The sequence below is a fragment of the Macrosteles quadrilineatus genome, unplaced genomic scaffold (genome assembly GCF_028750875.1).
Source record: "Macrosteles quadrilineatus isolate MER2022 unplaced genomic scaffold, UCM_ALF_1.0 Scaffold_47__1_contigs__length_942521, whole genome shotgun sequence".
Classification (NCBI taxonomy): Eukaryota; Metazoa; Arthropoda; class Insecta; order Hemiptera; family Cicadellidae; genus Macrosteles; species Macrosteles quadrilineatus.
Window position 1 is genome coordinate 61,887 of NW_026542640.1, and position 16,945 is coordinate 78,831.

At 33.6% G+C, this 16,945-nt stretch overlaps 1 protein-coding gene across 13 annotated transcripts in view; it reads right to left on the minus strand.

Moving 5' to 3' along the window:
• The window catches only part of LOC129005959 (muscle calcium channel subunit alpha-1-like), a 332,295-nt gene that overhangs the window by 4,371 nt on the left and 310,979 nt on the right, over positions 1–16,945 (minus strand). For 10 of the 13 annotated variants that reach the window (XR_008491886.1, XM_054435029.1, XM_054435032.1 and 7 more), the window contains one exon: positions 14,573–14,692. The exons of 1 other annotated variant lie outside the window; for it this stretch is intronic. Coding sequence is in view for 11 of the 12 variants with exons in the window: in XM_054435029.1 (XP_054291004.1) it covers positions 14,573–14,692 (120 nt within the window). In the remaining variant the exon portion in view is untranslated. Of the gene's footprint in view, positions 1–5,088; positions 5,133–14,572; positions 14,693–16,945 lie in introns of all 13 variants that reach the window. 2 more of the 13 variants (XM_054435030.1, XM_054435031.1) reach the window with 2 other exon arrangements.

Sequence of the window (16,945 nt, forward strand, 5' to 3'; positions counted from 1 at the left end):
ACAGTTTATAAATGTTTATATGTCACTCTGTTATTTAATAAATACATACAAAAAAAACAGGAGCAACTGCACTCGCATGTAGCCTATAGGTCACGCTCCATCGAACACTAAACTTGCCAAGACTCACGGTTGGAAATATGACTACTAAGAATAATATGCTAATATGGAAACTAATAAATAAAAATATAAAATATGGGAAGAATCACCAGTTGCAGCGTAACAATATTATGTTGATTGACAGCAATAAAACAATTTAAGGTAAAAAACATAACAAAACCATCTGTGTAGTAGCGTGTGTACGAAAAACTTAATTTAGAATTACAGTTTAAAAAAGACGGCACTTAAAACCAAATACGAAGATTAAGTTATAGACCCTTAATATAAGCTATCTTAATAATGAAATAATAATAGTGTGTTTATAGTTAAATTTTAGGCCTTCAATGTTATTAAGAAAATAATACTTAAATTACCGATTGCCATTTTTTATGTTTACCACACCAATTGCGTTGTTGTCAAAAGTAAAACTTAAAATTTATACCGGTACTATAATTAAATTCTAACTAATGTAAGCCTAATTAAAATTTACAGAAAGTAAATCAAAATACGCCTAATACATTTGAAAGATATATTTACATATTTACACTACATTCACCTATTGAGTTTAATGATAATTGAACTGTCCAATCGAAATATATCAAAAGGTATATCATATTTCATGTTTATAAATTTACTTTCCTTTAATTAAACAGTACATGTTTTTCAAGTGTTAACTTATTTGGTGTTTTTTATTTATTTTCCGTAAGTAAAACTCCTAAAATTCACAAAAAATAAATATAAACAATGGTTTTATAATCTCTTAATCCTGGGATTAAAAGACTCCAATCCCATTATTTTTATCTATCAAAAACTGACCGGGATTCGGGATCCTGGGATTGAGACCCCTAATAAAGATACATAAAGATAAACTAGATTTATTTGGATGCACATGCCGCTGGATGGCTAAACATCAGATCTTTTACACCAGTATGGAGTTCAGCGTCAGTGTCAAAGTGTAGCATAGTGAGCCACGTTTGGGAACAGATGGTAGTCACTCTGCGTCAAATCCGGGATGTACCCATCCAATAACTCTCAGATACGGTTGGCCGTGTTTGGACGGGCGTTGTCATGAAAAAGAAAAAAAAGTTTTCCACAACGCTTGTTTTTGGATGTGCGATCCAAAAACAAGCGTTATGTGGAAAACTTAGCGAAAACATTTTTTCTTTTTCATGACAACGCCCGTCTACACAGTGCGGTCTTAATTTCCAGAGTGTTTCGCAATACCTCTCCGAGTTAATAGTTTGGCCACATTCAAGAAAGTCTACTAAAATCACTCCCTGAGCGTCTCAAAACGCAGTAGCCATGATTTTTCTTGCTGATAGAATCTGCCAATACTTAATTGATTTCTTGGGGGAATGCGTGAGACCCCATTCCATCGACTGCCTTTTTGTTTCACAGTTGATGCTTTACCCAAGTCTCGTCACCAGTTACAATAGATCAATAACATGGTTTCCATTTTTGTCATACTCTTCCAGAAATGTCAGTGCTGCAGCAACTCTTTGTTTTTTGTGGTATACTGTTCAGAACTCACTTGGCACAACATTTGTGGTATCCAAGTTTACCAATCACTATTTCATGAACTCTGTGAAATTTGAGGAAAATGTCCTGAGTTCCGTGATCGTAAAACAATAATGGGGGTTTTCATTGATTTTTACCACCAATTCATCAATCACATGACCAGGCCTACCGCTGCAATCCTCATCCTCAACACTGGTTCGGCCATTTTTAAAATCTATGCACCACTCACTCGTCGGCTTTCACTCATTATTCCTTGGCCGTACACATAAATAATCTGGCAATAAATTTCAATAGATTTGTAATTTCTCGCTAACAAAATCCTTATCACATATCGGACTTCACAACTGGCGGGATTTACACTTGTAGCGCTCATTTCAAAACTCCACTGCATACAAAGTACAGAAGACACCATGCTCTAGCTACCACAGCTGGTTGCTTAATAAATGTAGGAACACTGACGCCAAGATGACGGTCCTAGCCCTGCCCACTGCCCCGCCAGTTCCTGTCCAACCATCTTAGACCATCTAGTCCAACGTGTTTCGTGGGACTCAAAAATCTACTCAGTCTTTGTTAGGGGATGAGCCCCACTGAGATGAGCAGGGAGGCGGTTGCACCCCCCTAGAGCAGGGAAGATAAAAATCAGATGTTGTATGATGTAAGAATATTTGCAATATAGTCAATAAATGACTTCACTAGTTTTTGTGAGCAAAATCTTGTAAAAATTACAATATACCTAATTCTTTAGTACTTATTTTCCAAAATATTTTGAGAGGAGCCTTTTAACCCCCTTCTTTCCTGAACCCCCTCCCCCAGACCCCCTGGTAAGTGGTGCTCCTGTGCAATATTTTGGTGGTGCATTTGGTTAGGCCAACGACCTGTGAGCAGGATAAAAAACTTTTTCAACCATGAGGACACAAGAAGTTTTTTTGGTTCCACAAACGCCAGCCAGTCTGGATATTTAAGCACAATTAAATATTTGTTTGTCTTTTTTTTCTTTTCTTTTTTCTACGCCAGTGGCATTTCACAAGAGAAGTTACGAGAGATTAAAGTTTAGTGGATGTGCCGGGGATTGAACCCGTCCCTCCCGCACCGAAGTCCGAGACGCTAACCACTAGGCTAGCAACACAACCAACTTTGAACTTGACATCTGCCTGAATATTGTCAGACAAAATAAAGGTAATTGAAGCCCACAAAATATCTACAATTGAATAATACCTTGCCTAAAAACATATTTTATTTGTGAATTATATTTCATCCTTGAGTGTGGCTGGTTGGGTGTAAATGATAATAACCAGTGGTAATAAAGTAATATTGCACTACAGCCGTTATTACAGCCGATTACTCCATTGTCGAGTGCGTAATGGTACCCTAAAGTATATCATTGTTTTTTTGTTATATTTACAATGCATGTATCATGGTTTACGTAATGTCTTCATTTATTCTTACGGCAATATGGCAATACTGTAGAATATGTTCGGCATAATTTGAGGCAGGATTTGATTCCTTTACAGAGTTTATTTGTTCTTTATTTCTGGTTTTAAAACAACTACCAATCTGCCCATTGTCCAATATAATAAAAGTCACGTTTTCCACACACGGTATTCACCTGAATTTTCTAATATAGGTATGTTGTGGATTTCACAACATACCTGGTTGAAGGTTGTTGCTAGTTCTGTATGCAACTGAATAGTTGTGCCTACTAAAAGGTCGGGTTTCTAGATGTTGGTTTAGTTTACAGGACTCTAATGAAACATATTTTTTATCATATTTATCAATTTTATTTTTGGCTTTCATCTTGATTATCCTGTACAGTTTATCAATCATGTTGGTGCTGTAACCGTTTTACAATTTTGATTTAAAACGTTACACAAAGAGTATTCAGGCAATTATATTTTAGAGCTTTCCTGTATCTTGTATTTTTTTGTACATTTATCAGTTTTCAAGATATTAGTTCCTAAAATCTAAAAATTAACTCCTACTTAAAAAAAAAACTAATTTTATTCATTTACAATCTTACTATTTTCAGCCGTCATAGCTTCACTACTCTTTTTCAGCTTAGACTCTGGTTTAGTAGAACCAAGCAAATCTTCCATACAGGTAGTAAGTCCCTTCGGGCGTGTTCAGGTCCGAATCGAAAAGCACTGTACATCCCCTCCACAAGAATAATTCTCCGCGCCGCCCCGCGCTTCAGCTAGAGTTGTTTGGTGGGCACGGCCCCTGGTGAAGCGGACAGAATTTTTTCTCCGCGTCACCCGCTGGATGCCCGGTGGGCGCCTAGTTTAACTGTCAAGATTACAGTGTTAGCATAACGGGAGTGCCGATGGAGACCAGGTCAAGTCCCTTCAAACGCACACACCCCCACAGGTCTCCATCGGCACTCCCGTTTTGCTAACACTATAGTTATGAGACTTCCGACACAATTATTCTGAGAGCCTTTTTAGTCTTCTCCAACTTTTTATCAGTTCTGGAGCTATTTATTTACAGTTTATGATGCGAACTACTGAACGAATTTAGTAGTTTGGAGTAATGGCAACAGGTGCATGAATACGGAAAACATTAATTTATACAATAGTAAAGAGATACCTACTAACTTGGGTCTGCTACCCACCAACTTTTAAGGGCTGGATAGCTTTCCCTGAAAGCACACCTATAAGAAAAATTTGGGTCCGCAAACAACTAGGGGTTTAAAGATTGTTTAAGTAACTGTGAAAAGTAATAGTATAAGGAGACAGGAAGGCCAATCCATGAGTGTAGACAGGAAAATGTCAGTTATACAGATGCACTTCTTTGTCAATTGAATTATAATAAAAACTCAAAACATCACAATGTGTGCTGACAAGCAACACAGGGTTGGAATATGACATGCCTAAACTTTTTTTTCTTTAATTCACTTTAGAAATGAGAATTAAGTGTTGATACCAGTATGGTAGATACAAGACATTCCACAAAGCGTTCCTCATACTTTTTTTTAAATAAAGCCTTTGTTTATAAACGAGGGCTAATGGATGTTTGAACTAATATCTTGGGGGATTGGGGGATGAAAGGTTGGAGAAATGTTTACAACCAGAAAAGTATCCACGTATGATCTGTACAAACTATGTAGTTGATTTGGTAAGGGACCCCCGATTGCTGCCCTGTTTGCTTGGGTACCTATATGTTTTGCCAAATCAGCTAACGGTACCCAATTTTAATACAAAGTAAAATTAAAATACTAACTCAACTCATAGTCTTTTTAACAAGGTAAATATATTCAAACACACTAGTAAATTAATGTAAAACATATACAAGCTGGTATTTTATGTTTCATGATAATTGAGCCTACACACATCATACGGTCTGGAAAACAACACACAAAAGGAATTATAACTAGGCTACTAGAAAAAAACTTTTGCAAAAAATATACAATAATGTGGTTTGATTCAACTATATTTTTGTTAGTACACTCCACGTAAACTTAAACAAACCAAGTCTTACCATATGAATTAGGATGGAGGAATTGATTTCTGTCACGAGTTTTTCTGGAAACATTTTTCAGTGAAAGTTAAAAAGGAAAAATGAGTTTAGAATATTCTGCACGACATTTATTTGATAACTGTTTGGTTTAACTCTACAGTAGGCTAATATATTGTTCAAAGTTTTTCAGCAAAATATGTTAATTTGTTAAAGGACACTATTTGTTTGAACTATCAAACAAACATAAAAATAACTTATGATTTTTTAGAAAGTAATATCAATTGAATTGATTTTATTCTTGGCATTTTTTCTCTAAAGCTACTCAATTAGGAGTTACAGCGTGTTAAAACTAATAAAAAATGACAAGGTTTCTGCATGACATTCTGCATCATGCAGCTCCTAAACGGGTACGTTTAGAGAGAAAATGCTAACAGTAAATAAGTCTTAAAACTGCATCTAGATTCGAATAAGACCATGACATACACAGTTTTTCTATTTTCAAATTTCCCTTCCATTTTGAAAAGTTGAATCAATTTTTTTATGTATGTTTTTAGAATCTAGATGCAATTTTAAGACTTTTTTACTCTTCGCTACATTTTCGCTCTAAACATACCCGTTTTGGAGCTACATGATGCAGAATGTACACCACAAGTAATTTACTCTTAGATTTAACACGCTATAACTCCTAAATGAGTAGCTTTAGAGAAAAAATTCAAAGTATAAAAGGTCTTCCATAAGAAAAATCAAAGTTGGCGGCCATATTGGAAAAACGACGGATAAAACTATTTTTTCAACTTGACCAAAATTTGTTTGATAAAAATCCAAGTCAGTTACCATTTAACATTTTTTGATATCTCTTATAACTTTAGAATAAAACAGCTGGCACACTTATATCTATCACCCTGTATATCATTATATACAATTGTTCTTAAGTCTTAACCAATGAGTTGGATCTATTCAAGGAACATCTCTTTGGAGCCCAATACAACAATCCAAGTAGATAGGCATGAGTACAGAATGCCACTCATTGGTCTAGATAAATCAAGGTAACTGAAATTAGAATGAAAACATGGCAAACTGGAAAAAAACAATCAATCAAGTTTCCTTATGACACAGAATCAGGAGACCTATATTTGACCAGTAGATAAGTGCATACAGAGTGAAGTAACAATGGGGAATCTTCATTGTATGTTGACAATCTAGGACAGGCCTTACCAAACACAGACATGCCCGGAAACTATGCCAATCCAATAACATACAAACAGTTTTACTTAACAAATAGCCTAAATAAAAAGCATATGTTTAATTTACACAGTTATACAACAAATCATGAATACACTTCTCGATGAGTTCAGTTTGATACACTTTTGTGTGGTTCAGTTCACAAAACTATGATAGGAACCAACTACATGCTTGAGATTGCATTGCTCTGTAGAGGTTATCTACAAAAGAGTTGGTTACTTTACTGAAGTTCTCAAAGTGGAAAAAGCTGATCTTATTTGGTTTACCTGAGGCATTGAAAATAGGGTTTAAAAATACACTTGTTCAGACTAACTTGTCGGTTGTTTATACTATACACAAGTTTTCCAGTAGATTATGATTAAGGTTGTGTGTCTCAAAACATTTGTTTATAAGTAATACCAACAATCGTTCCTCCTGCCAAAAAAGGAAACTAAACTTCAACTATCCTAAACGAATTGGGACCGTACCGCATTCAGATAATTTTATTCATTGCAAAAGAAGGTACAAAACATTTGGATGATTGTGTTTAAATCAAAATTCATGGAATTTTATAGAAAATAGACTGAGTCAAGCCGAGATTTTATCATTGCACTCGTAGGATGCATCTGCGATGATTTCACTATCGGATCATCCACACTTTCGCCCTGAATGCAGAAGATGATGATGATGTCTACAAGACCGCAGTTGTTCAAGATTTTTTCATCACTCCATACCGAAAGTAACTATTTTTGATAACAGCTGATATAAAAGAAAGTTGTTGTTTCCCAAGATCTAATTTAGAGTGAGAGAAAAACGATCAGCTGATTTTTTATCGCTCTAAATATTATTTCACAAGAAAGAGGAAAATCTGAGTCTTTTGGGTATACTGCTATAGTATATGCAATGGTTCTCACTCTCTCACTCTCGATTGGATCTCCATTTATCCACTATGTGCGCTAATGTTTTGTTATAGTTTATTTTAATGATTTAAATCAGCTGTTTTCATTGTTGCACAATCTAAATGTAAACAGGCATTAGTTTGTTTTGCTATGTTTTAGTATAGTGCGTGTTTGAAATTGTTCAAAGTATGTGTAACATTCCAGATAATTTGATGAAAAATGCTTCAGAGGTAACCAGAAAAATCATGAGAAGGGTAAGAAGAGGAATACAGAAAGTTTAGAAACTGGTACAAATCACAGGTCTTTTTCAGAAGAGGGCTGTTACGATTTAAAAATGGATTGAGATTTATTGATTTTTGTGATTTTAGAGCTGTTGTGATTTTTTATGATCAGTAAATAAAAAAACAAGTGAGTAAAGCTATAAACTAACAAAGTCAATAAAAGTAAGTGAGGAAGTATTTATTAATATACTTATCTAAAAAATCTATAATCATAAAACCATATGGCATATATGTACATTGAGAAATGTATTTTCATTTTCATCGATAAAGAATGGTCTAAAAATTTTAATGCTACTGAGGTATGGTATGTTAATCTGTATGTGTGTATTTTTGCATTGTGTTGAAAAGAATCGTTCATAACTCACACCGAAAGCTATTTTCCGACACTTGCTCCATTATTCCCGTCCTTAGCTTCACCTTGTACCTGAAAATAACTCTAAATTTGGATTTCCTGTGTGGGGCATAGCTTCACACATGAAATTTGAGCGCGCGGCAGAACATGCCACTTTTGGTGCTAGTAATGAAATATACTATTCCGTTATCATGGAAAACGACAATGATCTTTCTGTGACCACGGATGATGATTATGATGTCTACAGGACCACGGGATGTGTTCAGGATTTTACCGTGATTACGGCTTCTGCTTTCTTTAATAATAATTCTAATTACTGTAGTTATGGGTTTGTAAAATTCTATATGCGATTCGGATAGTTGGCGTATTATATAGTTTAAGTTATGATGATTGGATTTCTATTGTGGTTAAAAAGTTATCACCTTTGATGACCTATGATAACTGCAATTAGGTAAAACTTAGGAATGGGTTTGTATTTGTTATTTCAATTGTATGGCTTGTAGAAACTTAACCCTTAGGACTCAAAACATTATCAAGTGATTTCATCCTGACTTTTTTATCCCTTATCTTATGAACAAAAAATGAAAATTATTTTTGAAAAATATTTGGGTAGATGAATCTACAGTAAGAATGCCTAATTTGAGATGCAATTCACCCATCCTGTCAACTTCAACCAGAGCCAACAATTGTTTATTTTAGGCTCTCATTTCCCCATTAAGCACTCTCACACACAGATGAACTCATAATGAATTAACACAATTTTAAATCCAACCCATCAATCTATAGTATTTACAGAGCTGTCTTCTGACCAGCAAGGTATTAGGTAACGACTTACACTGATCGGTCTTTGATCATACCCAACGATCTACAGCACTGACTCTGACAACACGGGTAAATCGAAAGCCCAAACATAGCAGTTGTAAACTTGACTTTTAGGCTAAAGCACATTAAGGTATATCTTTCATTTTTTGTTTGTTGAGATAAACTTGCATATGAAGTAGAATCCTGACTAACCTAAATAAAGGGGCAAAGATGATTTGGATAACTAATTTTTCAGTTAATCAACAAAGGTAAGAATTTAAAGGATATGACTAGCTATTCCAAGAGATTTACACCAGTAGTTTTTTATGTTATATGAATCATCTTAAAATCTACAACCGTATACATAAAATCTATTACTTAAAATGATTGAAAGTTGTTTTCTAAGTTTTATCTACATTATGGTATGAGATCCGTTGTAATCTACTTCATTAAATTCCTGTTACCTAACTCATTTTCCAGTTGATTCAAATGTTTTATGATGACGGGTTTCTGTTTAAAGGGGTGCGGTTTAGAGAGGTTTTAGTGTATAGTAATTGAGAGTTTGGTTATGTTTATTGTTGCAAAATAAATATATTGAAATTTGTAGCTCAAAGGGATAAACCTGTAGATTCATGTTAACAAAATCTATTTAAATGTGGTTTGTAGTAAGATCCAAGATACACAAATAGGCCTATATCTTAAAGACAAGATTTATTTGTACTATAGTCAAACCTCTGATATGAAGCCTTGGTTTTACCTCTGTTTAGATGCAAGCACTAGTCTTTGCATCTTGAGCGTTCTCACTAGTTATCTGTTTGTTTATACATTTTACCTTGTTACTATACTCAGTTGAGCTAGAGGGCCTAAACTCTGAACAGTTGGTTTATTATTTCCAAAGCGGGGTTAGTACGGTACATCAATTTTTATTATTTCACAAAATGGATAAGAAAAATGATATGTACCATTTAAGTTCTAATGATGTTCAAGGCCAATTTTTTTTGCAATTTTACCTCCATTATTATTTAATAGTTTTTGTTGCCTGGAATCATAATATTTGTACGTTTACTACTTAACTACTGCTACATATAAATTTATTTTTTAATTTTTACAAACATGTTTATGCTTATAAATAAAATCCCAGAAAAGACTTGAGAATGATACTTTTGACTGCATATATGTAATACATACATTATTAGGTATAAATCATCATTTTCATAGTAGGTTGGTTTTCAAATCGTTATCCGGCCAGGGCTTGGTCCCGTGGTGGCCAAATGAGGGGTTCTGCTTACTGTATTGAATAAAACAATTTAAACTTTAAAATTACAGGAGTCTATGATATTAACCTCCCGTTTTAGAAATTCTAGCCAATAAAAAAAACAAAAAAAACAAGAGTAACTTGTTGATATCTTTTCCACTAAAGCCCTTTCTTTTGATACTATAAATGAGTTATTTACATAGAGTTTCATCATTGTTTTATGATCCTTTTAAGAGGAAACTCTTCAGTTTATAAGGTAATTTATTCCTAAAAAAAATTGAGGACATTGGTACTGGACCAAAGGATGAAATCCTAACAATATGTGATTGAAAGACCATTTTTTTGTTGATAAACTAAATTTCAAAAATCTGGTTACATTAAATTGTAAAAGAATACAGTTAACCCCCTCTTAACCGACCCTAATTGGGACAGGACCTAGGTTGGTTATAACGGGCAATCCCTAAAAAAAAAACATAACATAATGAAGTACCATTCATTTGGAATTATATAATCATTATTTTGAAGTCGTAATTGCATTATTTTATAAAATGAATTACACTTATCTCCTTTTTTTTGTATTGATAGAAAATGTCACAAATAAACACAAAACATGTTTAAGTAAAATAATTTCAGTGGAATAAATTATTGTTGTGTAGACAAGAGCCAATAAAAATTCTTATTTTAATAACTTTAGTAATGTAATATTAATTGATGCTTTCCAAATCTATCGTAATACAGTACAGAACTTTTTGTTGAAATTAAAGATACAAGCGACCATTTTGTTATGAGACAGGATGTTTATTTATAGCCTTTCACTGGAGGCTGGAGTCACAAAAACGATCTTGACCTTGGAGTCGTTAGCCCAACCTCCTGCACTCCCTACAAGTTGGTTGTTTGTTTACTCTAGCGATAAGATAATCAATTATCAAAATCGTAACGCACTTAACATTTTATAAATTTTCCGCACAGATAACAAATCAGACGTGCTCGTGCTAGCACGATGATGGCAAACTGGCAATATTTTTAGAGATAAATACAGAATAACTTATTCTCAGTCACATCCTGTGGAGACAGTAAGCTTAAGCTGGGTTTTCCTAGGCGCGGAATCGGCGAGCGGAGAGAGGAACGCGGAGAGCGGACTCAGCTTGTCTTACGTAATTTAATGTTACTGTTTTCCTAGCAGCGGAGCGGACCGCCACGGGCCGAGCGGAACTCGCTTCTCCACGTTCCTCTCTCCGCTCGCCGATTCCGCGCCTAGGAAAACCCAGCTTTATGGTTCCCATCGCCGAGCATGGGAGCGGAAATGCCGAGATTCCTAGAAAGCAGCGGTTAAACCGAACTGGTCTCAAAGCAAGGTCGGTTAAAACAAACTGTAATATTCTACAATCGAGGGTGGATAATCCGATAATCGGTTAATGCGAGGCCGGTTGAGAGGGGGTCTACTGTATTTGGAATGATAAAGTTTACACCATTCATTAGTCATCAGAGCTATAAGGCTCCAGGTGTAGACAGGGTGCCATGTGAGTTTAAAAAAAAATCTCCTGATGTTTTTATGTTCATGTTATTAGATGTTTACAATAAAATGTTTTTCGAATTCAATTTAGCTCACAGTTTAAAAAAATCCATAATCTTTCCATTACATAAAAAGGGGGATATTAATCAGGTTGAAAATTACAGGGGTTTGTCATTCATCGATTGCATTTGTAAAATATTTGTAAGTTTAATGAACAATAGATTGATTGAGTGGGTTGAAAAACGTAAACTTTTAACAGAATTCCAAGCAGGGTTTAGACAAGGTTATTCAACAGTGGATAGTATCTTTAATCATTATTCTATTTTAAGTTTACAGCTTAATGTTAAGAGGGGAAAGGTGTTTGCATTTTTTGTGGATTTTTTGTCGCTTTAAAAACAATGTGACTAGGTGTGTCGACGAAAGTGATTGAAGTAATAAAAAATATGTATACGGGCACAGTTTCAAGTGTTTGGTGTAAGGAGGGGGTTACTGTACCAGCTACCTTTCAGCACAAAAATGTGGGTTTGAGGCAAGGTTGTATAAGCTCTCCGATTGTGTTCAGTTATTTATAAATGACATGCCTGAATTTGTTGGGGGAGGTCTTAATTGTGCAGGCAGAAAAATCAATATGTTAATGTACGCAGATGATAAAGGGGAATCCTGTAGAAATTGTAAATGAATATAAATATTTAGGTGTTTTGTTTACAACATCCTTATCCTGGGAGACACATTTTAAGGAGAAATCTAGAATAGCAAAGTTTGCTATAAGCTCATCATGGTCAAGATTGTTAAATTGTAGGACTGCTTCTTTAAGTTCTAAATGTATTTGTTTTAATTCCATTATTAGATCCATTTTGTGTTACAGTGCACAGGTTTGGGGTTGCTGTGCAAGTGCACAGGTAGAAGCCGTTCAAAGGAGGTTCATTAAAAAATTTTTAAAATTGCCTAGAAACACAGAAAATTATGTTTTGTATTTAGGGACAAATTTTGAAAAATTGCATTTATTCACATTAGGTCAAAATATAAATTATTTAAAGAAAATTATGTTTAAAATGTCAACAGATCGTTTGCCTAGAGCTTTATTAGGAGAAATTATTACAAAGAATGTTGGTTGTATTTCACTTTGGAAATTACTTGGTAAAAAGCTCGATATTGAGATTGATTTTAAGTCGTGGGAACAGCAGAGGGAGCGGGTAGTGGCGCAGCTTACGACAGTGGTCGAGTGCGAGAGAGAGCGATGGCGTGGTTTTTGTGTAGGGCAAGCGATGACAGCGCGATATCGAGACCAGTACTTGCTCCTTGACCTTGACCGCGGCGGCAGGACATTGCTGACTGATAAGGCTGACACTGGACTTGTGTCGTGGCTTATTAAGGCTAGAGCTCAGCTGATTCATTTGAATTATAAACCATGGAACGATGGAAGTGGGCTTTGCTCCCTTTGTAATTTAAATAAAGATAAAACAGTATTTCATTTTGTAGCAGAATGTCCAATAAAAAAAAAAACATTACATTTAAAGGGTTAGGTAGACATTTCTTGGCTCAAGCTGAGTTTATTTAATATTTAAATGGGGAGGATTGGAGTATTTTCTGTAAATTTTTAAGGGAGGCCTGGTTTTATAGATGGGATTCAATCCAAGAATTTAATTTTTAATAGGACTCTCTGCTGTATAGATACCATAGACCATTGTTTAATAAGTGTAAGGTATTTTTTATTTTAGCAGTATGTATTTTATTTCATGTTCACGTTAGTGTTGTATATGTTGTACATATGGAGGTTGACTATTATGTAATTGTACAATAAAGCACTTTTTTCATTTCATTTCATTCATTTCATAGTCATCAGAGCTTGACACTTTCATGTAAATAATTTATTAAAGAAAACAAATAAAAAATAGAGTAATATTCTTGATAAAAACAAATCTTGAGATTATTTTGGTATCATAAAAAAATGCAAATAAACTTTTTTGATGTAAAGTCTTATTATTCCATTTATGCCAAATATACAGGGTGTCCCGTAACTCTCTGGACACATGTATATAGCGTTATTGCTTAGGTCAAGACAAACAAATTTCACCATAGGAACATGGGTCTGTGGTGTCTAGTTTACCGACTGTCGGCATTTATGTGTGTTTAACAAAAACATAACTCCTAAACTGTTTGAGATACACCGTCGGGATTTTGCAGAAATGTTAATCTTATTAAGGCTTATCTTTGTTTAAAATTATACTAAAAAATCATTAACTGTTTCAAAATGGCAGCAATTTAATATATTTGATGCCAAATTTCACGTAAACCGTTAACTTAACAAAAAAATTGCAAGATACTAAAAAGTTAGTACATTTTATGTAGTTTTCAATGATACTTTATTTGTTAAGAATTTTTAAATAATAACAGAGAAATGTCTTCTTTTCCAAATGCATGACCAGTGACCACTTTTCTCCATTTAAACAATGCTAATACTCCTTTTACGTTGTTTAGCATTGTTTAAATGGAGAAAAGAGGTCATGCATTTGGAAAAGAAGACATTTCTCTGTTATAATTTATCCATTCTTAAGAAATAAGGTATCATTGAAAACTACATAGAATGTACCTACTAACTTTTTTGTCACTTGCAATTTCTTCGTTAAGTTAACGGTTTTCGTGAAATTTGGCATCAAATATTTTAAATGGCTGCCATTTTGAAACGGTTAATGATTTTTTAGTATAATTTTAAACAAAGATAAGCCTTAATAAGATTAACATTTTTGAAAAATCCCAACGCTGTATCTCAAACCGTTTAGGAGTTATTCATGTTTTTGTAAAAAACACATAAATGCCGACAGTCGGTAAACTAGACACCACAGACCCATGTTCCTATGGTGAAATGTGTTTGTCTTGACCTAAGCAATAACGCTATATACATGTGTCCAGAGAGTTACGGGACACCCTGTATATTAATAATAATTCTAGTTCCTAGTTACTTTTTAGGTGACCACTGCTAAAACCTTTTCTTTAGCAATGTATATATTCTATAGATAATTCAATCTTAGACCAATATAAGTGCTTACTGCTTACAAATGTGTTAATATAGATGGCATAATTAAGATGTCCAAACAGTTTTTAACACAATTCATAGAATATTTGTGGTTAATGTACATAACAGGAATCCACAAACACCAAAAGAATAGCTGCGGAACAACTTACTCGATAATTTGATATGGCCGGTAAGTCATATCCGCGTCACCATTGGACACTGTAAGATGTCGCAACGGAATCATGGACTCATCTTCTTTTGTTTGGCCAATGTCCTGCATTGACTTTTCACTGGACAGAACCAACGTTTAAATTTATAACAACAGATGATGATGAACTTGGATGACAGTGACACCAACACAACAAACAGTGCAAGACACAGATGAACTTGAAGAAAAGGGAGAATGCACAACTACCAACTGGGACACCTACTAGACATTTACTTATTGAAACAGGGACGGAAGAGAAGTAAAAGCATAAACCATTTAAAATAACAGAAAAGGATTAAGTATCCATTTTTTTAATGAACTGTGCAATAAGGTATGTTTATTTACGGAAAGAAGATGATTTGATATAATCATCAAAAAAGCAAATGATTTTGTTTGTCTATATGTTTTCAACAAAAATTCATTCTCAATGGCATATTTCCCCCCAAGGGCTGAAAGTGAGGTTTTGCAGGCTTTTAGTTTGATTGGATTTTCACTAAAATATTCTCTTAAACATGTCAGATTTATTCCATGTTTAAATAACATTAGGTTTAATTTTGAACAGTAATTAGGTCTGCTGGTACAGAGAAGGTAATTAAGTGGGTTTTTTGCTAAATATAAATCGCTTAAAGTATGAAATAAATAAACTTTTCAAATTTGATCAAAATAAAATATCTATAAGCAGACAACAACATTCAAATTTACTAAATATTGCTTTTTAAGCTCTACAAAAAGATTAGAAAGAAATTGGGATATTTTTTGTTTCAATGGCCGAAAATGGGTAAAACAATATTACTCCATAAAACCCTTATTAAAAACCTTGTTCCTATAATCTAGGCATCGTGTAGGTTTGTACATGTATGACCGAATTCAATCAGAATTGAATGGTTTTAACCAAGTCATGGTGCTAACGGACACATACACGAACACATGTTTGAACGAATGTTGTGTGTGTTTTTGGCTTCTGGGGATATCAAAACAAAGTGTCCAAGGCCTAGCTAGGTCTTACCATGAAACTTAAAGTACTGTAATAGTCTTATACGGCAAAATTTGCTAAAAATGTGAAAATACAATCTTTTGACAACAAAACATAATAGTTCTACTACATAGTGACTTAATAAATATTGATAATCAGTTTAGAATATTTAGTTTATGATCGTATAGCAACAAAAAAATTAAACATAAATGTGCTTATTGCCAATTTTTTATTGAATTTTTTTATAGGTATGGAGAGTTTAGAATAAGTTTACGATTTTATAAATTTTAAGCCAGTTTTTGGCTCTAGGATGTTATAGTATTGGTTTTAGTACTCGGCCTACAAAACACTTATTTCAGTGATCAAATGGTGTCCTAAAAACATCCTAGTGAGAGGAAAAGGATATGTTTTCATATTTTGATCTGTTAAGTCATTTTGATAAGAAACTTTGATAAAACAATGGATTCAACAAAAAAAACTTATTTTTAAAATTAATTTTCCTTCCTCGAATTTATCTCCCTTCAAAAAAATAATGAACTTAAGGCACAGGGATTTGAGTGGCTGGACCGACCATTATACCCCTTAAATATGATGATACTCATATTAAATTATGCTTTTGCTTCCTTAACGCTAACACTAACAGGAGCCACGACAGAAAACACGAGATGGAGAAAAAGACAACAAACAATTAAACACAAATGATGGACTCTTACAAGAATCAACACGACCATGATTAGCAACGGTGCAATTTATTTTCCCAAACATTCCAAAACTGAACATGTATAACATACAACAGTAATGATTGCTTGAGGTGTAAGCCTTGTGTAATTATATGTCTAATAGTAATAGTAATATGTGTAATTATAGGTCTAAAGTTATGAACAAACTATTTTTATTGTCTTATAAACCATCCTTTCTAGCAAAATACTAAAGGATCGTGGTTTTTACATCAGAAAATTTGAATTTGTAGAGTAAAGTTAATACGACTTAAATAACAATTTAAATCTTCCTACATATGAGACTTAAAAGAATATTGATTAGGATGAATACTTTTTGACAACATAAAAAACTTTATTTCTACTGTTATTTAATACAAAATAAAGAAATTAGTGTTGAAATATTTGGTGAAACAAAGATTAAATGTTTATTAATTTTATATAACATAAAAACTTAGATTAGCAAATCAATGTTTTTAGCAAGTGAACATTAAATTATCTACTTCAAATTGCAATTATAATGTGACATTAACATATCCTTGACCCTACTCAAGAGTTATAACAAATTTTGTAAATGTTAATGTAAAGCGAAATATAACTACTTAGTTCTATATGAAGGATTATTATGTACAAGGATAGGAATCAG